This window comes from Leptodactylus fuscus, chromosome 2 (assembly GCF_031893055.1).
Source record: "Leptodactylus fuscus isolate aLepFus1 chromosome 2, aLepFus1.hap2, whole genome shotgun sequence".
In the NCBI taxonomy this organism is placed as follows: Eukaryota; Metazoa; Chordata; class Amphibia; order Anura; family Leptodactylidae; genus Leptodactylus; species Leptodactylus fuscus.
The window spans coordinates 104,216,721-104,244,562 of NC_134266.1; the positions used below are offsets into that span (position 1 = coordinate 104,216,721).

Below are 27,842 nucleotides of genomic sequence, written 5' to 3' on the forward strand. Positions count from 1 at the left end.
TTTTAGCAAGCATGATTATGCCTTGTTTCCAAGTGATCTTGGTGGCTATTTCTGAATGTATCATTTATCATAATTCCAAAAAGGGGGCACCCCCACTAAATAGGATAAAACGTAACCTTTATTTATAATATATTTTTTTTAAAAATTAAAATACCCTAACACAGTATTTGGCCCCTATAATTCTTGCAAAGGGCGTATGTGTAAGTGTGTCTATCCACTCTACAGATTGAATAAGAGTGAATTAAATTCCTCCCAGACTCACAGGGTGTGTTTCTAACAAATGCTTCACACGTCTCCCTGTGACTGAGATTACACTTGCTGCACACTATATACTATATACCTCTCATCCAGCAAACCAGAGGACAGTCTATAGAGTGTTAACACTGATTACAATGTGTCGTTTGTATTAACCCCACAATACTATTTGAAGCTGTACTCTGGTGAATAAGGATTTGAGTGTGATAGCTGCAGCTTGATATTGAATAAACTAGACTTCCCTATTGTCTGTAGATATTTACAACGTGGAGTAAATCCCATTAACACACAAACACAGCCCACAATCTAGCAGTTCATTTAAACTGATAGGTAGTCACTAATCCGTGATCCCTAATCTCAGGCTGAAGCTAAAGCTCTTTTGTTCTAAATCATCAGGAGACATTCTCAAACAACCTGCCTATGATAACAGGCTATGGCTACCTAACACCCTAAACAATGTAGTGGTGTGCGGTCAAAACCGCAGTTCTCAGGACCCTGATGGTGGGTCCTGATCCTTCATAGAGGCTGACCAGGATCATGACCCACCATCAGGGTCCTGAGAACTGCGGTTTTGACCGCACACCGCTACATTGTTTAGGGTGTTAGGTAGCCATAGCCTGTTATCATAGGCAGGTTGTTTGAGAATGTCTCCTGATGATTTAGAACAAAAGAAACGCGTTGAGACAATGTAGATTAGACACACTATATAGGTGTGAAGAACTTGCTGTGATCCTGAACAATAGTCAGCAGTAAACACTGAGGCTCTGGGTTATCAATGAGCTTTAGCTTCAGCCTGAGATTAGGGATCACGGATTAGTGACTACCTATCAGTTTAAATGAACTGCTAGATTGTGGGCTGTGTTTGTGTGTTAATGGGATTTACTCCACGTTGTAAATATCTACAGACAATAGATGCAGCTATCACACTCAAATCCTTATTCACCAGCGTACAGCTTCAAATAGTATTGTGGGGTTAATACAAACGACACATTGTAATCAGTGTTAACACTCTATAGACTGTCCTCTGGTTTGCTGGATGAGAGGTATATAGTGTGCAGCAAGTGTAATCTCAGTCACAGGGAGACGTGTGAAGCATTTGTTAGAAACACACCCTGTGAGTCTGGGAGGAATTTAATTCACTCTTATTCAATCTGTAGAGTGGATAGACACACTTACACATACGCCCTTTGCAAGAATTATAGGGGCCGAATACTGTGTTGGGGTATTTACATTTTTTTAAAAAATATTATAAATGTTACGTTTTATCCTATTTAGTGGGGGTGCCCCCTTTTTGGAATTATTGTAAAATTGGCAACCCTTGATCCAGTGTGTTCTATCATTTATCATTACTCAAAACTACGCCTGTGTATATTGCCATTATGCCTTCTTCACAATATGCCCTTTCCTCCTGTCATGATTCCCTTGGGCAAAACTGGTTAGATAAATGTGAATCCAGGCTAGACAGCATCAACAAATGCCATTGCTACAATATATATATATATATATATATATATATATATATATATATATATATATATATATATATATATATATATATATATATATATAATTGAGTCTTCAGTGGTTCATATCTTTTTAATAGCTAACAAAAATAACAGATTGCAAGCTTTCAAGACTACTAGGTCTCTTCATCAGACATGGTATACAAAATGCCTGATGAAGAGACTTAGTAGTCTCAAAAACTTGCAATCTGTCATCGTTTTTGTTAGCCATTAAAAAGGTAGTAAACTACTGAAGACTCAATCTGTATATTTCATATCCACTGGCTAATACAGTGCAGAGATATATTTTTCCTTATACTATGTATACTTTAATAGTATGTACACACATGACATGCAGTATACCGAGTCATCAGTATTTTTTCTGTAATATGGCTAATCTAATTTCTCATGACAGGAATTGATGTCACAATAACAGACAACAAAGGAATGACTGCACTAGATATTGTCCAGGAGTTGCCATCTCAGAAGAGCCAGCAGATAGCTTCTCTTATACAGGGTAAGCTGGATACAAACTTTAGGATTGGACTGCTGTAGTTTTATTTATTTGTAGGGATTTTCCTTTGAAAATAACCAGATAGGGCTCACAATGTACATTTTTTCCCCCTATCAGTATGTCTTTGGAGTATGGGATGGAAATCCACGCAAACACGGGGAGAACATACAAACTCCTTGCAGATGTTTTTTTGCCCTTGGTGGGATTCAAACTGAGGACTCCAGCGCTGCAAGGCTGCAGTGCTAACCGCTGAGCCACCGTGTGGCCCTAACCAGATTTAAAGGGGCTCTGTCACTGGGAAAAGTCATTTTTTATCTAAACACATGCTTGCGTAGGCTTTAGAATTGCTACTTCACACCTACATTTAGTATGTAGATTGCCTCAGTGGTTTCTGAATAAGTCCGTTTTTATTCATATGCTAATGAGCTTCCAGCCAGTACAGGAAGTTCCCAGCAGCACTCATCTCTGCTATTATCTTCTATGTGTGTGAGGCAAACAGGAAGCTGAGTCATCATCAGCAGTAGAGATGAGCGAACAGTGTTCTATCGAACACATGTTCAATCGATATCACGCTGTTCGCCATGTTCGAATCGAATCGAACACCGCGTGGTAAACTGACTAAAAACTCGATTCTCCTCCCACCTTCCCTGGCGCTTTTTTTGCACCAATAACCGCGCAGGGGAGGTGGGACAGGAACTACGACAACAGTGACATTGAAAAAAATTAGGAAAAACCCATTGGCTGCCGAAAACATGTGACCTCTGATTCATAAGAACAGTGCCGCCCAGCTTCGCGTCATTCTGAGTTTTCACTTGGTCATAGAGGGAGGTCTCCGTCAATTTAGATAGGGATTAGATTCTGCTAGGCAGGGATAGGATAGGAGAGGAGAAGAAAACTAACAGCTCTTTTAAGAGCTACATTGAAGGGAGAATCAAAAAAAGAATGTCACAGTGTCTACTCACGAACGCTAACGTGGGATTCACAGGCTGCATCAGCGCTACACAGTTTTCCGCGGTGGGGATAATACTAAGTGGGATACACTGAAAGTGTATTCCCACATACTCTATATACCCTTAATCCACGTCCTAACAGTGTACTCCCCCGGAACTAACTGGCATAAACTGAAATGCTCAGCCCATATACCCTCAATCCACGTTCTAACAGTGTGCCCCCCCCCCCCCCCCCCCGGAGTTAACTGGTATACACTGAAATTCTCAGCCCATAGAGTGTGGATTAAGGGTATATAGGGTATGACAGTGTGCCCCCCCTTGTATACTTGTATACACTGGAATATTCACCTGGGTTGTCAGTGTTAAATCCCCAAATTATTTGGGGATACATGCACCATAAATCTCAGGCTCTTGCCATATTCACTCAGGTTGTCAGTGTTAATTCCCCAAATAATTTGGGGATACATATACCCTACATCTCAAGCTCTTGCTATATTTAACCAGGTTGTCAGTGTTAATTCCCCAAATAATTTGGGGATACATGCACCATAAATGTCAGGCTATTAATATATTCACCCAGGTTGTCAGTGCTAATTCCCCAAATAATTTGGGGATACATACACCCTATATCTCAGGCTCTTGCCCTATTCATCTGGGTTGTCAGTGTGAAATCCCCAAATCATTTGGGGATACATACATGTAAAATTTCTGGGTATTGGCACATTCACCTGGGTTGTCAGTGTTAAATCCCCAAATTATTTGGGGCCTTCATACCACCCGCAATTCTTGCTATTGGCATATAGTGCCAGTTTCTGAGTGATAATTCCTAAAATATATTGGGGCCTTCATACCACCCTCAATTGTTTGTTATTGGCATATACTGCCAGGTGCTGACTGTTAATTCCCCAAATAATTTGGGGATGCATACACCCTACATCTCAGGCTCTTGCAATATTCACCCAGGTTGTCAGTGTTCATTCCCAAAATAAATTGGGGCCTTCATACCACCCTCATTTGTTGCTATTGGCGTCTAGTGCCAGGTTCGGACTGTTCCCCAAATAATTTGGGGATACATACATACATTTTAATTCTCAGGCTAATGAAGCTTCACTAAGGTTGTGACAGTGCGTAACCCCCCCAAAACCTTGGCATACATACATTCTAATTGTCAGGCTATAGAAGCTTTAGCCAGGTTGTGACGGTGTGTAACCCCACCAACACTAAGTGGGATATACATTAATTGACAGACTATGTACGCTAAACCCAGCATTCCATGGTGTGTCCCCACAAAACCTAAGTGGGATACACACCAATTGTCAGGCTATGTACGCTCAACCCAAGGGATACAGGTCCAAATTATACACCCAATTTGTGTAATTTGTAGAGGGATCGGAGAGGACAGGTCTGTGGTTGGCCAGGAACTCACTCAACATGCGCCTATACTTTTCCCTCATGATGACACTAGGCCCCTAACTGGCAGTAGTTTGGGCAGGGGGGGGGGGAAACATTAACGTGTACAGTGTTCCCTTGGTGATTGTGCAGCGGATGGAAGTTGTGAGCCTCATGGAGGAAATATCCTCTCTGACGCCCAAGAGAGTTTACGGAAACATTCCCATCATATTCTGCACCAGTTGCTTGTGCCAATTATTTTTGCAATTTTTTTTTTCCTCTCCCCTAATATAACAAAGGAACAGACATTTGACCTATACCGGGGGTCGAGGCTTGCAAAAATCCAGTAGTATTTGCTCTCCATGATGTGAAGTATGCGTTTGTCTCTTGAAAAGCAACCGGACATCAAGTCAGCCAAGTGTGCCAGTGTGTTACTTGGCATGACTTTGCTGCCCCCAACTGTAAGGGTCACTCTCAATTTCCTCCATTTTCCACTCCCCTTCACACCATCTGTGGTGAAGCAATGGGATGCACTGAAGTGCACCCTCAAGGCTCGTGTGGGACAGGGACATCAGATGCCACTCCATCCGCCTCATCTTCCTCCGCCAGGCAACGGTGCGAAGATGAGAGGAGTGTGCTCTGAATGTTTTCTGCCTAGCAGAGGCTATTTCTCACTTACGAAAATGGCCACACTTTGACCAGTATATCAGGCACAATGGTGTAGGTTTCAAAGAACCATTGCACCAACAAGTTGAAAACGTGGGCCATGTGTGGACCGTGTTTGAGTCTGGCAAGCTCCAGATGTGCTACCAGGTTCCTGCCATTATCACAGACGCAAAAATGCCAGGCCCCAGGTGTAGCTGGGAAAAACACATTGCCATCTCAGCCAGGATGGCATCCCTGACCTCGGAGGCAGTGTGCTGTCTGTCCCCCAAGCTGATGAGCTTCAGTACGTCCTGCTGACATCTCCCCACGCCAGTGTTGCAGCGTTTGCTGCTAGTAGCTGGGGTGGAGGTTGCAGCGTAGTAGGCTCTCAGTGAACTCCTGCCATGAATTTTGGGCTGGGAGAGGAGATAGGCCACCCCAGTTTGCACCCTGGGCCCAGACTCCACTACATTCACCCTGCCTGTCATTAAAGACAAGCAGCATCCCTGACCACAGGCGCTTGTCCATGTGTCGGTGGTCAAATGGACCTTGCAGCAAAGCGCGGAGCTCTGTGCCCGACTGATGTTATGGGAAACATGCAGGTGCAAGGCAGGGACAGCACACCAAGAGAAGTAGTAACGGCTAGTCCCAGCATAGGGAGGTGCCCCAGCTGCCATCTGGTGACGGAAGGCCTGGGTATCCAGAAGCATAAACGCCAACATCTCCAGGACCAGCAGTTTTGAGATGAGGCCGCTAAAGGCTTGGGCATGCGGGTGGCTTGTGCTGTACTTCTGCCTGCAATGAAATGCCTGGGAGATAGGGAGTGGCTGGGAAGAGGTGCATGATGGTGCAGGCCATGCTGGATGCTATGGTAGCTGCCTAGAGTAGGTTGCTCCAGGGTTCTCTTACAGCAAATTGCCAAGGGAACTCAGATGAACAGCACTGAGGTCAACTCCTCTGAGATCCCAAGGGAACTTCACAGGACATATGTATTGCAGAAAAACTTATGAGAAAATAAGTGTAGGGCACAGAGGGATCGGAGAGGACAGAACTGGGGTCGGCCAGGTACTCCCACAACATGTGCCTATACTTGTCCCTCCTGGTGACAGTAGGCCCCTGAGTGGCGGTAATTTGGCCGGGGGGCGGGGGGGGGCAGTAACGTGTCTCCCAGACCTAGGAATTAGTCTTGCAACAGGGTAGAGTTTTGCATGCCTTTGCCTCTACCTACCGTTTTAGCTGCTTAGCTTCCCTCCACATCTACACTGCTTTCGCCCTCTAGACATCACCCGAGTTTATGCCTCTGCTTCTACCCAGCTTTTTTGTTGATTTAGAGTCCCTCCACATCTACACTGCTTTCACCCCTGCCCCCTAGACATCACCCCTGTCTATGTGGGGTTGGTGGCCTCGTCGTCCACCAACTCCTCTTTCAATTGCGCACTGTCCCCTTACTGCAAACCGCACATAACCACAGCTTACCCTGATGGCAACTGTGTTTCATCATCCCCACTGAGGTCCAGAAATGTCGGTGGTGGGTCCACAACCACAAACTTGGAAGGAAATGGCGGATGCTGCAGTATTTCTAACACCTGTTCCTGGTGCTCGGGCCTGGTCTGTGTTGTACCCTGCACCCTGCTTAATGCAGCTTCCATATCCGGAATTGTGATGAGCACATGCTAATGTTTCATGTCCAGTGGAAAGGATAGGAGCTGACTTTGATGAACCCTTGGGTTTTGGAGATGGAACTCCATCAAAGGTCTCTGCAGCTCACACACCCTGCTCAACATATGGTATCTAGGGTTTCAGAGTGTGGGGACGTCGCTCAACAGCCGGTGTTCGGGCAGATGGAGGCGTTGCTGGAGTGTTTTGAGGCTAGCAGCGGCTCCTGTACACTTGCGAAAGTGGACGCACAAGCGCCGCATTTTCACCAGTAGCTCGTGTACATTTGGGTATGTTTTCAAAAAACGTTGCACCACTAAGTTAGACGTGGGCCAAGCATGGAACGTGTTGGAGGCTGGCAAGCTCCAGAGCCGCTACCAGGTTCCTGCCGTTATCACACATGAAAAAATGCCTGGCCCCAGGTGCAGCAGGGAAAAACACATTGCCATCTCAGCTAGGATGGCATCCCTGACCTCGGAGGCAGTCTGCTGTCTGGCCCCCAAGCTGATGAGCTTCATCGCGGCCTGCTGGCGTCTCCCCACGCCAGTAGCTGGGGTCGATTCAAGGGCGGAGGAGGAGGGTAGCGTTTCAGCACTCCTGACAGGAATATTGGGCGGGGAGACAAGGCAGGCCGCCACAGTTTGTGACCCGGTCCCAGCCTCAACTACATTCAGCCAGTGTGCCGTGATTGAGATGTAGCGTCCCTGGCTGCATGCACTTGTACACGCGTCGGTCAAGTGGAACTTTTGTGCAAAGCGCAGAACTTAGGGCCCGCCTGATGTTACGGGACACACGCTGGTGCAAAGCTCAACTCACCCTAAGGGCCAAAAACACTGCTGGTGAATTTTGTTCAGTTCAAAAGGACTCTGTGTTTACATTTGGCTCTGTCGCAGCTCCCGGACATGCCTTTGAAGGCAAGGTTTCCTTTAGTGGCTATATCTCAGCAGGATGATGATGGTGAAGCTTGGTTAAATCTGGTGTCGGAAGGGAAAGTGGTTTCTGATCTACATCTAAAGTACTGGAGCATGTTGTTTGGACAATTAACACCTGATCAGAACCCTGTATAGGTAATGTAGAGTCCGATATTAGAGGACCATTATCGCTAGTAGTGGCTGCAGCCAAATTCTCCCCCTTTGCGGTCCTCTAAATCAAAGTTACCCCCAGGACTTGATGCCAAAATGTTATCAATTTGACAGTGAAAATCAAGGTCAATGTCTGGGTCCTCAGTCCCATCCACTGCATCAATCCAACACAATGAGAGTGATGGTTCTGGAACCACTGTTTTAGGGGCAAAGAGTTTTAAAGGGGCTAACACTGTGCTGGTGCAAGGCTCTACTCACTCCAAGGGCCAAAAACACTGCTGGTGCAAGACTCTACTCACTCCAAGGGCCAAAAGCACTGCTGGTGCAAGGCTCTACTCATGCCAAGGGTCTCAATCTCTGCTTGTAGCTCATCTTAAGGTCCTGTAACTTTGTTTGGAAGGGCTCATGTTAAGGGCTAAAAAAGTGAATTTTGGAAGGTTTTACCATGTCACTCTCTCACACACACACACACACACACACACACACACACACACACACACACACACACACACACACACACTCAAAATGACAGTTAAGGGTGAGGGTTTTTTGATTTCCCATTGTCTATTCCGTCTGTGGTTGTCATGGGAATGTGATTTAAATTTGTAGACAAGTTAAACATTTTTGCAAATAGAAATAATTTAACAGTTTAAAGATTTTCTCTAAGCATCCTTGGTGACAATATTTGGTCCTGATTGGTTGCCAATGGATATGACCATGAATGCAGGAACTTTCTATGGTCTGGGACTTGTTAGAAACTAAATTGTGACTGGGTTATCTTCTTATACATGTAATGAAAACCTATCCACAATAAAGAAATCATTGCTGGATTTCTGACAAGTCCCAGACCATAGAAACTTCTTGAATTAATGGTCTGTCCTTTGGCAACCTATCAAGACAACAGACATCACTAAGATAGAGAAAATCTTTAAAATGCTGCAAAATGTTTAATTATTTTTATTTGCAAAAATGTTTCTTTTAATTGACCAGAAATGTAAATATGGTTATGTAACCCATTCATTTAGTATGGTCAGATGATACTCCTAAGAAATAGATAATCATGGCACACATTTTCTTTGAATATGCAGAAATCACACTGGATTTTATTAGCGCAAACTTTCATGCATATTGGTGAATGGACATCATAAAAGATCAGTAAACAATAAAGGGATCCTATCATACAAACAGTTTTTTCTTAGTAACACGTCGGAATAGCCTTAAAGGGGCTCTATCACTAGGAAAAGTCATTTTAACTAATCACACCTTTGCATAGCTTTTAGAAAGTATATTCCACACTTACCTTTAGTTTGTAGATTGCCTCAGTGGTGTCTGAATAAGTCCGTTTTTATTCATATGCTAATGAGCTTCCAGCCAGCTCAGAAAGTTCCCAGCAGCCTCCTCTTTTCTATTATCTTCTATGTGTGTGAGGCAAACAGGAAGCTGAGTCATCATCATCAGCAGTCTCCCATAGAAACAACAGGTGCATGATCTATCGTGCACCAGTCTAATTAGCATATGAATAAAAACGGACTTATTCAGAAACCACTAAGGCAATCTACATACTAAAGGTAAGTGTGGAATATACTTTCTAAAAGCTATGCAAAGGTGTGATTAGTTAAAATGACTTTTCCTAGTGATAGAGCCCCTTTAAGAAAGTCTATTCGTGTCCTACCTTTCATTTTCTTCTCCGCACCGCCGTTCTGTAGGAATCTCGCTTTTTGCCGGTATGCAAATTAGTTCTCTCTCAGCACTGGGGGCGTCGCCAATGCTGCCAGAGAACTCTCTCCAGTGCCACCTCCATCTTCGTCAGATATGTCCTCTTCTTCTGGCGCAGGTCTCAGACTTCTAGGCCTGGCGGCAGAGCCGACTGTGCATGTCCACAGGCCAAGAGAAAATGGCCACTTACAATACTGGGTAATTGGCCTGTGGGCATGTGCAGTCTGCTCTGTCCCCAGGCCTAGAAGTCTGAGACCTGCGCCGGAAGAAGAGGATGAAGAGGACATCCCTGACGAAGATGGAGGCGGCGCTGCAGAGAGTTCTCTGGCAGCATTGGGGACGTCCTCAGTGCTGTTTGAGTGCTGGGGCCCGCCCCTAGTGCTGCAAGAGAACTCATTTGCATACCGACAAGAATCGGGATTCCTAAGGAACAGTGGCACGGAGAAATCAACGAAAGGTAGAAGAAGAATAGCCTTTCTTAAGGCTATTCCGACATGTTACTAAGAAAAAAATGTGTTTGTATGGTAGGATCCCTTTAATGAACCCTTTGGGGACTCCGCTCAAAATTACTTTGAGAATCAGGCTTCATTTTTCAAATCTAAATATCACTTTGTGGTAATAAATTTGAGATGCTTTTAAGTTATGAAACTGATTCTGAGTGTTTTTTCGTAACAAAACATATCAACCAAAGTATACCACTGACATTTGGCTTTGATTATGACAAAATAGGAAATTTGGTGAATATTGGAAATAAATGCAGTTGCATGCCTTCTTGCAGGGGAGGGATTCTGTTTGGGGGGTTGAGGTTTTCTTTCTCTCTCCCTCTTAGTTCCTTTGCTTCTGGCCGCATGTACCGGCGGCCAGTGCTTCTGATACGCGCCGGATGCTGTGTGGGCCGCATTAGGCCCTGCCCCTTCTTGGTCTCTCCTGACTTCTGAACGCCGTTTTGCACTCCCATTGGGCGGGAGGGCGGTCCCCTGCCCTGTTCTGTGCTGGAATCTTGAAGGGGAGTGCCTTATTTAAGCTGTGGAAGTTTGGTCTGGCTTCGGTCCGCATTCAGTCCGACAACTCCCCCACTGTCGCCTACTTAAGATAATCCTTTTAATAGTCCCACATTGGGGAAATTTCCGTATGTTACAGCTGCATAGTAATACAGATACATGATAATACACAGTAATATATTACAGAAGTAGTAGACACACAAATGATGAGAAGGATATACTAGGAGTCCATAGCAGCTAGGGAACAGAGAAGAAAGAAGGAGGACATTCATAGTCATTTAGTTCTCTGTGCGGAGTGATCTTCGCTTGGTCTGATGTAGATTATACAGCCTGATCGCGGTTAGAAGGAAGGACTTGCGATAGCGCTCCTTCTCACACTTGGGGTGAAGCAGACGGTCACTTACAGTGCTGCCAAGTCCCATCAAGGTCTCATACATGGGGTGGGATTTGTTCTCCCGCATGGAGGTCACCACAGACAGTATCCTTCTGTCACCCACCACCTGTACTGGGTCCAAGGGGCTCCCCAGGACAGAGCTGGCCCTCCTGATCAGCCTGTCAAGTCTATTTCTGTCCCTGGTTGATGTACTGCTCCCCCAGCAGGCTACACCGAAAAAGGTAGCTGAAGCAACCACCGAGTTGAAAAAGGCCTGACTATCTCAATACCTGTTCCTTGGATCTCCACTGGGGTCGGAACACCTCTCCGTTTACTAAAGTCCACCACCATCTCCTTGGTCTTCCCAGCATTAATCCTGAGATGGTTCTGCTGGCACCATTCAACAAAATCCCGGTTTAAGTCTCTGTATTCCCTATTGTCGCCATCAGTGATAAGGCCTACTATAGCAGAGTCATCAGAGTACTTCTGTAAGTAACAGCTGGATGAGTTGTGCCTAAAGTCGGCAGTGTACAGTGTGAAGAGGAATGGGGCAAGAACTTTACCTTGTGGTGCCCCCGTACTACAGATCACAGTGTCAGACACACCGTCTTGGGCTCTCACATACTGAGGGCGGTTTGTCAGGTAGTCTAGGATCCAGTTAAACCACCAGGGGGGACCAGGAGCCGTGCAGCATTTCAGGAGACCTTTGGCTGCCAAAGGTGGGCATAGCTTTACATTCCTGATCTTTCAGCAGTCCACATCCCAGGCGTTGGCAATTGGGCAGTGGAATTTTTCAGCTGGAAGAGTCTCGATCCAGGCAAGTGGTCCCTTCATCAGGGAGTTTTTCTTCAGCTACGTGCCAGGTGGGGCTCTCTGGATGTCGACCTCTTCGCCTCCCGTTTAAATGACAAGCTCCCTCTCTATGTGACCAGATCCAGAGCCGATGCTCTCGTGGTTCTCTGGTCAGACTTTTACTTTCTATATCTGTTCCCTCCTCTTCCTCTTCTTCCTTGGGCCCTCAAGAAGCTCAAGATGGAGGGGGTTCCTGCCATCCTGGTAGCTCCAGACTGCCTTGGCGAGTCTGGTACACAGATTTCATGTTTCTGTTGGCAAATGCCCCTTGGCCTTTTCCTCTGCAGGTGGACCTTCTGTCTCAAGGGCCACTTTTCCACCCTACCTTCCGTCAGCTACATTTAACAGTGTGGCTGTTGAGGCCGAGGATTTGAGGTGTCAGGGTTTTTCTGAGCCTGTCATTCAGACTATGCTCAAAAATATGTGAGAAAAAGGGATTTTTTTTTTTTTTTTTTGTACTCACCGTAAAATTTTGTTGTTTCACGGGGGGACACAGATCCCACACATTTTTTTCTGCACAGGGGTTTTTGTTTGCTTCTTCGCGAATTTAGGATTTATTGGTTGTTATTGTCAGTATTATTTTTTGTTTTTGGACTCTCTCCTTCTACTCTGGTACAAAACTGCCTTAGTGCACTGTCTGTGAGAGGGTGTAGACTGTGTATGCGGAGCCGACAGCCTTCGTTTTCCTGGTGGCCAGGTCTATACCCAAGGTTCTATGCCCTCCAGTGAAACAACGAGAAAAGGATTTTACGGTGAGTAAAAAAATCCCCCCCCATTTTTTTTTTCTTTTGCACAGACTCAAAATACTGTATATCCTACTTTGTGTCTGTGCAAAAAAAAAAGTGGTTTCACAGCTGAGTGGCTGCATATGGACACCTGCGGTTTGCTTAAAAAACCCTTTGAAATGAATGGGTTTTTAAACTGACCGTATGCAAGCTGTCCCCAAGCTGTTTTTTCTGAAATTTTGGCAGAATCACAGTAGGCAGACAGAAGTGCAAGTGTGAAAGCCCCCTTACTAAATCTAACGTAAATTGAAATGATTAGGAAAAAAATGGAATGTAAAATTAGGCAGGAAGCACAAAAAAACCCACAAAAAAATAATAAAAACAAAAAACCTCCTCAAAAGGGGGCTGGTGCTGGTGTTACCAGGCTTATTCTCTAGTCAGTGGCCAGCAGAGGGGGGATATAATAGAAAATTAAAATGAGTTCAGAAAAAGTGGAAGAAGGGGTAGAGGGAGAATCCTGAAGTAACACATGATCTGGCGGGAGGAAGTACAAAGGAATTCCCAGTAAATATAGCTCACAGTAACGGCACAAGTACTGCTCTGCTTGCAATCTCAGAGGGAGTTACCTCCAAACCATGCTGCCTTGATTTTCTGCTGTCATATACAGCAGAAATTCTTAGAGTGGTTTGATTCTGGGAATACAGTGACCCCCAGCTGTTGCAGTCTACTAGTAAGGCACTAGTACACTCATTATTCTATCCATCAATACATTGAAAAAGTCAACAGTCCTTAGAACACATCAGTGTGCAAACAATGTTGTGGTTGATAGTGACCTTAATCATATTAGAGCTGTGGCCAAGGTTTGAGGGTCCATCTTTCAGCACACTGATCGATTATAAGGACTGTTTTCTTTTTCACTACATTGATGATTAAATTAATTGATGGATTAAAAAAGTGTGATCTTTTATAATCCCTATTCATTGATATATATATGAAAGGTTGTTTTATTAAATCCAGTGTGCTTTAAAGGGTTTGTCCAGGCAAAAATAGACAACTCCTTTAACTTTTAAATGAGCTGGGGCAGTGGAAAAATAAATCAGTCAATCAATCATCAAACTTCACATTTCTAAAATCATACTCACCTGTGCCCGATGTTCCGGTCCTTCTGCTGAATCTGGTCTCTTCCAGAGTTCAATTGTTTGGCCTCAGCAGCTACGTAACCACTGAGGCCAATCAGAGGCTTCAACAGAAGTGATCCGTGACGTCCCAGCCAGTAAACAGCTTCACTTTGAGAAACTGATATTGACCGATACGTGATTGGAGAACATCGGAGCGTCACGGACAGGTGAATATGAATTTTTTATTTTTTTCACTGCCCCCAGGTGATTTAAAAGTTAAAGGGGTTGTCCAATTTTTCCTGACCAACCCATTTAAGCATTTCAAATGAAAATATGTCGCTTGGTTCCTTACTCTACTTGATTGTACAGGTTGGAGAAACCTTCCACTGAGCATCATGAGAAAAGAAAGCATGGTGGCATTTTTGATACCAGAATGCTGCAGACTTTAAAATTCACATAATTGCTACAAATTCCCAGTAGACTTCAAAAGTGAATTCTACAGAATAATCCATGAGGAACACGTGAATTTGTCCGAATTCATCCTGTCTTCTTTGCTTTCCTTATTCTTGCAATAATTATAAATTAAGTTTTTCCTGGACCATAAACTGTGCTTCTGTGTTATAATTGGAGTTGACATGCATTTATATAGATGCTCTTAATATATATTGTGTTTAATATTATCTTCTGTATTTATTTGTGTTGGAAGGCCACAATTCAACGAGAACAGCAGCAAGACAACAAGATCTTGAATCAGCACCATTGGCTAGTACATCCCTTTGTACTGATTCTCAAGGGGGTAAAGTAACAAATTCATTTTAGTTAATTAAAAAAAAAGTATGCTAGTCATACAACTAAGGCTGGGTTCACACCAGCACTTAAACTCTGCTCGGGATTTCCATCCTTAAACCCATTTAAAAAATGCGGAGAACAGCACTTTTCTCTCTGCATTTTTCGACCATCTTAAACGGAAGCCTGGCGGACCTCATTATAGTCTATGGGGGGTGGGGGAAACGGAATCCCGAACACTCGTGTGAACCTAGTATGTTGCTAAAGTTGCCCTTTCATTTGATTTTGGCCACTTTTGCATCCATCAACATTTATCTGCTTTGTAAATGCAAAATGAAGCACCTTTCCTTGTAAAAAAAACAAAAACAAAAACTTTAAATTTTGCTGCTGCAATGTCTGCTACTTTGTCACACACAAAGCTGGCTTTCTTGTAGCTTTGTAAAAGCTTACAAGAAAAGCTTGTAGATTTTCCCAACTGTATAAACAATTGGGAAAATAAATGGTACACTGGCGATTTTGTAAGTTTTCCCACCTACAAGGAATAAAGAGGTTTGTGGTTTTTATCGTAGGTACACTTCAACTGTGAGAGACAGAATATAAAAAGAAAAAAAGAAAGCCAGAAAATCACATTGAATGGTTTTTAAACCGATTGTTAATCAGAGCTTCAACCTTGTATCAGGGGTCATAGGGTGCTGCTGCGGAATAGAAGCTATTCTGAAAGGTGGGAATCCAGAGAAGAAACCCCTAGCTTCATGTAAAAGATGGCATTAGTTTAAACTGCTAGCACCCCGTCACTTCATACCACTGTGCCTTGAAATGAGAACATTATTGCCCCTAGATAAGCGAAGGCAAAGGTGCTAGAGCAGAGTCACACCTGTAATGGGGAAAGCATCTTAGTCTGGACTAACCCCATTAGCACCTAAGCTGCTGCAAGGAGTTAAGAGACTTCAGCCAACATCAGTCTGTGGTAGAGATGTGCAGAGGCAACTGTGGCATGAAAAGGGCTGTATGAGTAGTATGGACTGGTGGAACACCATCCATTAGATGAATCAAAAGGGTAGGATGCCATCCTTAGCAGAAGTTGGAGGCCTGATGTGTACAGGCTGGAATGATAAGGGGAAGCGCCCTTCCATCCTTGCAAAAGCTTGCTTCCTTTGTGGCAGAGGGGGAAAAGAACCCCCCACTCCCTCCGATACTGGTAAAAGAGCCTATACTGCAGGGAAGAAGTGGCAGTTCATTATTGTAAGGTGGGGCTAAAAGTGGCCTAGACAAAGCAGAAGCTTGGGACTAAATTAGTTTAGCCATGCAGCAGTGGGGAGGATCCTGATGCAGATGGTATCCAAGAAAAAGCAGAGGACTCTAGGGACAACCCATTGGAGAGGGTATCCTCATTGGAACAGGAGCCCAGTAACACCCTAGAAGTGTAAGGGCACCTATAAGGGCAGTAAGTACCAGTAAGGGCAATGTGAATAGCTTTGAAGGGGCACCAAACTGCAGAAGGTTGTGTACTTGGAGAGACGTTGGAGCCTAGCAAAGGAGGGATCCAGATAGTGAAACATACCCAGCTGATGTTTTAGGGTCACCCCTTCAGTAAACTGGCACTGAAAACGGATTACCGACACACCAGGTGCAGATAAGTAAGGGGACTGGGTGTCCGGTGGTGTGGAGAGATTAAGGCCTGTGCAGGGATATCCTGTCTGATTCCTAGAACCCACCGGCAACTAATGTGGAGAACACAATGAGGACCTGCTAGCAGGATATGTCTGCCTCCTTTGGAAGCTAGGCTAAAGCTGATTATATTCCTTTATGTAGGTTTTTGTATTTGAAGTAAAATCCCTTTCTCATTGTATTCACTGGAGGAAACGGATCCCGTCCTCTGCTTCTTTTCTGTTCTTGGGTTCTCTAACTCGTGCTCCATGCTTCTTCTATGATAAATAAATAAATATTATATATATGTGTATACAGTGGGGCAAAAAAGTATTTAGTCAGTCACCAATAGTGCAAGTTCCACCACTTAAAAAGATGAGGCGTCTGTAATTTACATCATAGGTAGACCTCAACTATGAGAAACAAAATGAGAAAACAAATCCAGAAAATCACATTGTCTGATTTTGTAAGAATTTATTTGCAAATTATGATGGAAAATAAGTATTTGGTCAGTAACAAAATTTCATCTCAATACTTTGTTATATATCCTTTGTTGGCAATGACAGAGGTCAAACGTTTTCTGTAAGTCTTCACAAGGTTGGCACACACTGTTGTTGGTATGTTGGCCCATTCCTCCATGCAGATCTCCTCTAGAGCAGTGATGTTTTGGGGCTGTCACTTGGCAACACTCTATAGGGTTGAGATCTGGAGACTGGCTAGGCCACTCCAGGACCTTGAAATGCTTCTTACAAAGCCACTCTTTCGTTGCCCTGGCGGTGTGCTTTGGATCATTGTCATGTTGAAAGACCCAGCCACGTTTCATCTTCAATGCCCTTGCTGATGGAAGGAGGTTTGCACTCAAAATCTCACAATACATGGCCCCATTCATTCTTTCATGTACCCGGATCAGTCGTCCTGGCCCCTTGGCAGAGAAACAGCCCCAAAGCATGATGTTTCCACCCCCATGCTTTACAGTAGGTATGGTGTTTGATGGATGCAACTCAGTATTCTTTTTCCTCCAAACACGAAAAGTTGTGTTTCTACCAAACAGTTCCAGTTTGGTTTCATCAGCCCATAGGACATTCTCCCAATATTCTTCTGGATCATCCAAATGCTCTCTAGCAAACTTCAGACGGGCCCGGACATGTACTGGCTTAAGCAGTGGGACACCTCTGGCACTGCAGGATCTGAGTCCCTGGCGGCGTAGTGTGTTACTGATGGTAGGCTTTGTTACATTGGTCCCAGCTCTCTGCAGTTCATTCACTAGGTCCCCCCGCGTGGTTCTGGGATTTTTGCTCACCGTTCTTGTGATCATTTTGACCCCACGGGATGAGATTTTGCGTGGAGCCCCAGATCGAGGGAGATTATCAGTGGTCTTGTATGTCTTCCATTTTCTAATTATTGCTCCCACAGTTAATTTCTTCAATCCAAGCTGGATGCCTATTGCAGATTCAGTCTTCCCAGCCTGGTGCAGGGCTACAATTTTGTTTCTGGTGTCCTTTGACAGCTCTTTGGTCTTCACCATAGTGGAGTTTTGAGTCTGACTGTTTGAGGGTGTGCACAGGTGTCTTTTTATACTGAGAACAAGTTTAAACAGGTGCCATTACTACAGGTAATGAGTGGAGGAAAGAGGAGACTCTTAAAGAAGAAGTTACAGGTCTGTGAGAGCCAGAAATCTTGATTGTTTGTAGGTGACCAAATACTTATTTTCCACCATAATTTGCAAATAAATTCTTACAAAATCAGACAATGTGATTTTCTGGATTTGTTTTCTCATTTTGTCTCTCATAGTTGAGGTCTACCTATGATGAAAATTACAGACGCCTCTCATCTTTTTAAGTGGTGGAACTTGCACTATTGGTGACTGACTAAATACTTTTTTGCCCCACTGTATACATATACATACACACACATACACACACACATATACACACACGCACACTTTGCACGGGCATATTTCATTATTTGTTTGTGTAGTGGCTTATAAGAAATGCTCAGTTTTGCACTTGCGTATTCTGTATGTCGTTTGTGTGGCCATCAGCATCACATGTTTCTCAGTTTGGATATCAACGAAAAAATCGGTTGTTATGGATACCTGGAGTAAAGCTTTATTAATGTGAACTTGTCTGACAGTCATCAACAGCGCCCTTCCCATTTAAAGCTGACCTACAGCAGTGAAGAAAAATGGCTGGGTTGTTATGGAAATCTGGAGTAAAGCTCTGATGTATGATACTGTGTGCTGAGCTTTGTATCTAGTCCTCTGATGTGCGATACTGTGTGTTGACCGGTGTATCTAATCATCTGTGTAATACGGTTTACTGAGTTGTGTATCTAATACTCTGATGTGTGATACTGTGTGCTGACCAGTGTATTTAATAGTCTGTGTGATAATGTTTACTGAGCTGTGTGTCTAAATCCTGAAAGTGTGATGGTGTGCTGAGCTGTGTATCTAATTCTCTGATATGTGATAGTGTGTGCTTCGCTGTGTATCTATTCCTCTGGTATGTAATAGTGTGTACTGAGCTGTGTATCTAATCCTCTGATGTGCGATACTGTGTGCTGACCAGTGTATCTAATCATCTATGTGATACTGATTACTGAGCTGTGTATCTAAATCCCAAAAGTATGATAGTGTGTACTGAGCTTTGTATCTAATCCTCTGATATGTGATAGTGATCTGTGACAGTGTGTGCTTAGCTGTGTATCTAATCCTCTGATGTGTGATATTGTGTACTGAGCTGCGCATCTAATCCTCTGTGTGTCTCAGTTTGTATATCAGTGTTGGATACACCTGGAGGAATGCTGTGTACATGTGGAGTGAGTGTGTGTATGACAAGTGGAATATGAGTGAATGACTTGTATTGGCTAATGCAGGTCATTGTTTTGAGAATTCTGTATCTCAGGAATGGTATGTCTGAGAGAGTTGAGGCTCGGTCTAAAACCTTCCCGGACACCTGAAGTATCTGTGTGCCAAATTTGATGAAGATCGGTCCAGTCGTTGGGTCGTACATAAAGAACACACAGACAAATTCATTTTTATGATATAGAGAGATATAGAAATAAGTTAGGTATCCCTGTGTCTGAAACATTTAAAATTGTATTAGTAGAGGCCCAAAGGCTGTTATACTATATACTACTTTAATTGGCCCATTTCTATAGGCATTGGAAACCTTAGTCTCAGAAGACAGAATTGTCTTATGACTAACTGTAGGTATTTGAAGAAGTGTGGCTATGATAATGGACTGGGTTAGGGTAATGATATGCAGATGCAATAATTGTAGACACCTTAAAACCGTTCAGCTTTTTTTATGCCCAGTTATGTTTTTGAAAAATAATCTATTGCTACAAACCTTTTCCTTTACCAAACGTTTTGCTCTTTTAGGAGGTATGCAAAGAGCATTGCTGGATTTACATTTGGACTTAGAAAGCATATCACAGTCAGAATCTCCTTATGAAGCTCTGTACAATGCCTCTTCTTGTCATTCTCTGGATAGCATATGTAGTGGCCGCTCCTCTGACAGGGATTCCCTGTGCCGAGAAAACTTGAAAACTCGACATGTAAGTGATTTTGCACTTTGTCTCTTGATTTTATCCATTTTTATTGTATTAAGTAAGGTTTTTGACACTGGTGTTTTTTGTTTTGTTCTTTTGTCTTTATAGGAAAGGCCACCTCCACCTGCTAAACCTCCGCCAGAAGATGAGAAAGAGCTAGAGAGTAAACAGAGTGTAGGTGCTGTTCAGCAAGTATGGAAGTTATGTAGTAATTTATGGCTTAAAGGGGTATTCCCATATACATAATCATATCTATATTTGTAGATAATAAATAGTTAAACATTTTTGCAAATATAAGTAATTAAAAATTCTGCAATGTTTTAAAGATTTTCTCCAACTATCTTAGTGGTGACAGTCTGTTAGCTTGATCAGTTGCCTATGGTTACGACCACTAATGCAGAAACTTTCTATGGTCTGGGACTTGTTAGGAGCCCAGCTATAATTTTCTTATTGTAGCTGGGTTATCAGACAGGGACACTACATTATCAGAAGATATCCCGGCCACAATTAAGAAATTATAGCTGATTTTCTGACCTTAGAAAGTTCCTACATTCATGGTCGTCTCCACTGGCAACTGATCAAGACCACAAGATATTTAGAGAAAATCTTTAAAACTCCGCAAAATGTTTAATTACTTATATTTGCAAAAATGTTTAACTTTTAATTATCTGCAGATTTTTTAAAAAACTAAGTACATGGGAATACCCCTTTAACCCCTTAGCGACCCAATGACGTACTATTACTTCATGGGTGCTAGGTACTTAACGACCCATGAAGTAATAGTACGTCATGGGTATAAACAATCCCCGCAGCGCAGTGCGGGCGTTCTTGGAGCGGGTGTTAGTTGTATCTGACACCTAACACCCTGCTCCATCCCCCTCCATCGGACATGAGTGCCGATTTTGGGTTTTAACCCGTTGATTGCCGTGATCAAACATGATCACGGCAAACAACGGGTTGCCCGATCTTGTAGGGATCCCTGGCACCCCCCGCTGCGAGATTGGGGGGTGCTGGTATCCCTACTATGTAGGCAGGGATCTGATTAGTCATCCCAGCCAGCCCTGAGCCCCACTTACCTCTTGTATCCTGGCCGGGATCTCCTGGAGATAAGCTGTCCCGTCCGCATGAGCCGAGAGCCTCACTTCCTGTTTACAGAGTGAGACGTGCAGGCTCTTACTGCAGCCTGTGACTCACTCTGTAACAGAGGATCAGAGATGCAATCATCACTCATCCAAGTGTCCCATAGAGACACATGAAAAAGTAAAAAAAAAAAAAGTGTTTTGAAACAATAAAGTTATCAAGCCCCAAAAACCCCTTTTTTCTATAGAAAATGAATTATATAAAAAAAAACCCTAAAAATTAATCAAAACAATACATATTTGGTATCGCCGCGTCCGTAACAATCTGTACAATAAAACTGAAACAATATTTAATGTACACGGTGAATGACGGAAAAACCCCCCCGGAAAAAACCCGCCGGAAGTAGTGATTTTTCGCCATCTCACCTTACAGAATGTGCTATAAAAAGTGATCAAAAAGTCAAATGCACCTCACAACAGTACCAATAAAAAGCACACATTGTCCCCTAAAAAATAAGCCCCCAACCAACACTGTCAACCAAAAAATAAAAATGTTACGCCTCTCAGAAGATGGCGATGCAAAAAACATTGATTTTGTTCTGCAGAATTAGTTACGCATAAAAAAATAATATAAATGAGGTATCGCCGTAACCGTACCGACCCGCAGAATAAAGATAATATGTTACTTATACTGTACGCTGCATGGCGAAAAATTTAAAAGGTAAAACGCAATACCGGAATTGATTTTTTTTATTTAAGTCCAGCAAAAAAAGAGTTAATAAAATGTATTCAGTAAGTTGTAGGCACCCCAAAATGGTGTCATTACAAAATACATCTCATCCCGCAAACAACAAGCCCTTATATGGCCGCGTCACCAGAAAAATAAAGAAAATATAGCATCTAGTAATGCAAGAACAAAAGCCCGCAAAAATCGCCAAATTATTAGAACTCAACTGGCTGTGGCAGGAAGGGAATATATAAGCTGTGCGAGCGGATATCAGGGGACACCCCAGATTTACAGCTTAAGGCTCGTTCACATCTGCGTTGTGAACTCCGTAGTTCAGGTTTCCGTTTCCTGCCTAAAACAGAGCAGGAGACGGAAACCTGCAGAAGTCTCTCTCACCCATTCATTTGAATGGGTGAGAGAGATGTCCGGCCGTGAGCAGCGGTGAGCGTTTTATGCTCTCCGCCGCGAAACCGGGTTTTATAATCCGGACACAGAGTCGGACATGCAGTACTCTGTGTCCGGATAAAAAAATCCGGTTTCGCGGCGGAGAGCATAAAACGCTCACCGCCGCTCACGGCCGGACCCGGTCTGAGCTTTCCGACTTCTGGCATGCAGAAGACGGAAAGCTCAGAACGGACAGATGAACGCAGGTGTGAACCTAGCGTTATGAGGGAAAAGACACCAGAAGTGACCCCAAAGTGACCCCCAGAGTGGCTCCCCCAATCATAGGAGCTACTGGGACATAGTAGGGAATTTGGTGTCTGCAATGTCCTCCGCACAGCTTACATATTCCCTCTTCGCCATCCGCTGTGTAGTCACATCTGGGATACTAATACTCACTACACCCCCTGAGAAATTCTTTGAGGGGTGCAGTTTTCAAACTGGGGTCACTCCTTTGGGGAATTCACTTTTCTGGTACCTTACAGGCTCTACAAACATGACATGGCGTCCAGATACCAAACATATGAATCTGTACTCCAAAAGCCGCATCGCGCTCCTTCCCTTCTGTGCCCTGCTGTGCGCCCAAACTGCATTTTATGCCACATCTATGACACATGTATGATACTGGTGTACCCGGGATAATGCACGTAATGTCATATGTGGGTATAAATTGATATTAGGGCACAGCCAGACACAGAAGGGAAGAAGGGTTATTTGGTTTTTGTAGCACAGACTTAGACGGTTTGGGGGTTTTTTTTGGATGCCATGACACTTTTGCAGAGACCCTAAAATTGCCCTTACAAAATGGAGTCACTTCTTGGGGAATTCCAGTTCACTGGCACCTCCAGGACTCTGCAAAAACATCATGGCACCCAGAAAGTCCCTCTAAATCTATACCCCAAAAGCTAAAAAGCGCAGTGCTCCTTCCCTTCTGAACCCTGCTGTGTGCCCAAGCAGCAGTTTATACCCACATATATAATTTTCTGCCCCTTGGGATGGCCCACTTAATAGTTTTAGGAGTGCAGGTCTCTGACAACACAAAGTGGGTGCAATGTATTGGGCACCGAAATGACATATTTCTTTAAAAATTAAAATTTTCATTTTGTACATTAATTTTTGGGAAGCATTTTTAGGCTCAAAATGATAATACCCCTTGATTCATTCCTTGACAGGTGTAGTTTCTAAAATGGGGTCACTTTTGAGGGGTTTCCATTGTATTGGTAGTTTAGGGGCTCTGCAAATGCGACATGGCACCAGAAAACTGCCCTCAAAAGCCAAATAGCCCTCTTTCCATTCTGAGCCCCGCCATGTACCCATACAGCAGATTATGGCCACATATGGGGTATTGCCATGTTCAGGAGAAATTGTGTAACAAACTGGGGGGCTTTTAATTCTCTAACTACTTGTAAAAATTAAAAATATGGTGCTCAATGGACAATTTATTAGAAAAAAGTAATTTTTCACTTTCACATCTCAATGGTAAAAAAATCTGTGAAACACCTGTAGGGTCCAAGTGCTCACTGAACTCCTTGATAAATTCCTTGAGGGGTATAGTTTTCAAAATGGGGTCATTTGGGGGGGGGAGGTTCCACTGTTCTAGCACGTCAGGGGCTCTCCAAATGCAACATGACGCATGAAACAGATTTCAGCTAAATTTGCCCTCTAAAATCCCAATAGCGATCCTTCAGCTCTGGATCTCACAGCGTGCCCATACATCACTTTACATCCACATATGGGACATTTCTGTAGTTGGGACAAAATGCGTAACAATTTGTGGGGTGCATTTTCTCTTTTAACCCCTTGTGGAAATGCAAAATTTGTATAGCAAAAAATGTCACTTTTCCTTTGGTTGGGCCAATTCTGTTACACTCCTGTAGGGTCAAAGGGCTCACTATACCCCTTGGTAAATTCCTTGAGGGGTATAGTTTCCAAAATGGGGTCACATTTTGGGGGTTTCCACTGTTTTGGCACCTTGGGAGCTCTGCAAACGGGACATGGTGCCTGAAAAGTATTGTAGCAAAATCTGGCCTACAAAATCCAATTAGCGCTCCATCTGCTCTGAGCGACTGTGTGCCCATACATTAGGGTACCAGCACATATTGGGTATTATCGTATTCGGGAGAAATTGTGTAACAAAATGTGGGGTGCATTTCCACTTTTAACCCTTAGTAAATGTGTAAATTCTAGGGCTAAATGAATATATTAGTGACAGAAATTGAAAAATGTAAATTTGACCTCCATTTTGTTGTAATTGTTGTGAAATGCTGAAAGGGTTAAGAAACTTTCTAGCTGCTGTTTTGGATTCTCTCAGGAGTGCAGTTTTTAGAATGGGGTGACTTTCGGGGGGTTTTATTAGAGAGACCTTTCAAGTACCCTTCAGAACTGAACTGGTCCCTTGAAAAATGTGTTTTGGAAATTTTCTTGAAAATTTGGAAAATTACTGCTTGACTTGTAAGCCTTATAATATCTGAAAAAAAAATGAAAGGGTGATTAAAATTTGACTGCTACATAAATCAGAGACATGGTTAATTATATTTATGAAAAAATTTGGGTAGTATGGATTTCTATTTGAAAGGCTTGCAATTTCAAAGTTTGAAAACTGCATTTTTTTCAAAATTTTCACCAAATTTCCTATTTTTTCATAATTAAAGACAAAACATATCAACTAAAATTTACTACTGACATGAAGTACAATGTGTTACGAAAAAACAGTCTCAGAATCACTTGTGTAAGTTAAAGCGTCTCAAAGTTATTGCCATTTAAAGTGACACATGTCAGTTTTGAAAAAAGAGGCCTGGTGCTCAAGTCACTTTTGAGCTGTGTCTCTATAGGGTTAAACTTATTTCTTAGTTTATTATGGCATTTTAAGCCTTCAAGAAGGAACTCTTTAGAGTGTACCTCCAATTATAAAATATCTTTTCATAAATGAGTAGTGCAATAGAATAGAACATAGAATTGATTCCACTGGGAAATAATTTACTCCATGGCTCAGTGTAGACCACATTAGTTATAAGCAATAGAATAGAAGGGCAATATAAACACATACCATAATTATATAATATTGAACAATAGCCAATGCCTTCTAGAGCCCTTAACTATTTACAAAGTTAGAGCGAGCTTTCCGAAAGAATGATTGACCTTCTGCACCTTTCCCTTCCATAGTATATCTGTATGAACCTTTGGCTGAAAGAACTCTGCTGGCTAAGAAGGACTTGGTTAAGGGGTTCCAAGGGACTGTCTGTAATGACTTTAAAGAGGACCTTTCATTAGATCGGGCACATGCAGTTTTATATACTGCTGGAAAGGCTTTCCCGATCTGTGCCCGGTGTAAAGCGCTATCGGTCCTGGGACCGTAGCGCTTTAGTGTTAGAAGGACGTTTCTGACAGTTAGCCAGGGACGCCCTTCTGCCCAGCAGCGCCTATCACGCTGTACTGTGTGAGCGGGGAGGAACGCCCCCTCCCTCTGCTCACACAGCTCGTCCATAGACGAGTGTTATCAGGAGCGGGAGGGGGGAGTTACTCCCCGCTCCACAGCACAGCGCGATAGGCGCTGCTGGGCAGAAGGGCGTCCCTGGCTAACTGTCAGAAACGCCCTTCTGACTGTAAAGCCCTACGGTACCGGGACCGATAGCGCTTTACACCGGGCACAGATCGGGAATGCCGATAGTGCGCTGAATTCAGCGCACTGTCAGCTTTTCAGCAGTATATAAAACTGCATGTGCCCAATCAGATGAAAGGTCCTCTTTATAGTAGCTTTAACCCCTTAGTGACCAGCCTATTTTGGACCTTAATGACCAAGCCAAATTTTGGAAATTTGCCCTGTGTGACTTTATCAGTGAATAATTCTATAACAGTATAGCGCATCCAAGCGATTCTGATATTGTTTTTTCGTGACATGTTGTACTTTACTGAGAAGGTACAATTAGACTGATATAACTTGTGTAAATTTATTAAAAAAACTCGCAAATGCTGAAAATTTTGAAATTTTTTCAATGTTTTCCATTTTCAGCTGCAATATCTCACTTATGCACAATAATACAGGCCAAAAAAATTAGTAGTTATATACTTCCAAATGTTCCTTTTGTGTTTCAAGCATATTTGAAATAATTTTAACATATTTGAGTAACTTAGACAATTTACAAGTTTATCAAGTTTATAAGCAAATTTTGGAAATTTGGAGTATGTGATTTTTTTTTCCTGTACCAAGCTATGTTTGCAGACAGGAATTGGTGGCATAATGACAGAATCTCCCATTAAAAGACCTAATTTGTAAAACTAGACCCCTTCATGTATTCTTTGAGGGGTATAGTGAGTATTTTGATGAAACAAATATTATTTTGCAAGAATTATTACAAATGATGAAAAAAATTACATTTTCATTTTCTTCAAATGTGTGATTTTAAAGCCAGTTTTTTTTGCACACAACACATCAAAAAGAAGAAACACACCCCAAAATATATCACCCCACTTCTCCCATGTTAAAAAATGTACACTTTGTGGCCTTAGTCCTATGTACGCACGTACAGTAGGGCCCAAGAGGTAGGGAGGGCCAAATGGATTTCAGAACACAAATTTTGCTTGCAGATATTTTAGGCCCATTGCACATTTGAACAAGATTTCAGTTACCAAAGCAATTGAAACCCCCCATAAATGACACCATTTTATAAACTAGACCCCTTAAGGTATTCATTGAGGGGTATAGTGAGTACTTTTACCCCATATGTTTTTAGAAATGTTGCGTCAAACAAAAAAATTTCATAATTTTTTTTTACACAAGTGTCATTTTATAGGCAGGTTTTTTTTTGCAAATAACACATGAAAATAAAGAAAAACACTCCAAAGTAGATGACTCAGTTTCTCCTGTGTTCAAAAACGTACACTTTGTGGCCTTAATTCTATGTACGGACGTACGGTAGGGCACAAAAAGAAGGGAGCACCAACTGCATTTCAAGACGACACAATTTTTGCTTCTAAATGTTCCAGGCCCATTGCGCATTCAAACAAGATTTGCGTTACCAAAATAATTCAAAACCCCAATAAATGACACCATTTTATAAACTAGACCCCTTGAGGTATTCATTGAGGGGTATAGTGAGTATTTTGACCCCATAGGTTTTAAAAGAATTTTTGTCAAACAAAAAATTCTTATTTTTTACACAGAGTGATTTTAAAGGCAGTTTTTTTGCACACAAGGCATGAAAATAAAGAAAAACACCCCAAAATAGATGGCCCCATTTCTCCCGTGTTTAAAAATGTACACTTTGTAGCCTTAATCCTATGTACGGACGCACGGTAGGGCCCAAAGAGATGGGAGCACCAACTGAATTTCAAGACACAAATTTTGCTTGACCCCATTTTATAAACTAGACCCCTTAAGGTATTCATTGAGGGGTATAGTGAGTAGTTTGACCCTATAGCCGTTTCACAGATTTTACTAACCTTGGGATGTGTAGGTTAAAAATGACTAAAATGTCCCTTTATCCCCAAAGTTTTCATTTTCACAAGGGGTTAAAAGAGAAAAAGCCCCCCCACAGTTTGTTACATAATTTCTCCTGAACACGGCAATACCCCATATGTGGCCATAATCTGCTGTATGGGGACATGGTGGGGCTCAGAATGGAAAGAGCGCTATTTGGGTTTTGGAGAGCAGATTTTGCTGGAATAGTTTTCAGGTGCCATGTCGCATTTGCAGAGCCCCTAAAGTATCAATACAATGGAAACCCCTCAAAAGTGACCCCATTTTAAAAACTACACCCATCAAAGAATGTATCAAGGGGTATTATCATTTTGAGCCTAAAAATGCTTCCCAAAAATTAATGTACAAAATGAAAA

The 27,842-nt window shown here is 42.8% G+C and overlaps 1 protein-coding gene across 4 annotated transcripts in view; it reads left to right on the forward strand.

Annotated features, from left to right (window-relative positions):
• ANKS1A (ankyrin repeat and sterile alpha motif domain containing 1A) overlaps positions 1-27,842 on the forward strand; it is a 232,048-nt gene that overhangs the window by 93,736 nt on the left and 110,470 nt on the right. For 2 of the 4 annotated variants that reach the window (XM_075264255.1, XM_075264257.1), the window contains 4 exons: positions 2,173-2,274; positions 14,485-14,574; positions 19,594-19,769; positions 19,872-19,955. In XM_075264255.1, coding sequence (XP_075120356.1) covers positions 2,173-2,274; positions 14,485-14,574; positions 19,594-19,769; positions 19,872-19,955 — 452 coding nt within the window. The remainder of the gene's footprint in view (positions 1-2,172; positions 2,275-14,484; positions 14,575-19,593; positions 19,770-19,871; positions 19,956-27,842) is intronic. The other 2 variants (XM_075264256.1, XM_075264258.1) reach the window with 2 other exon arrangements.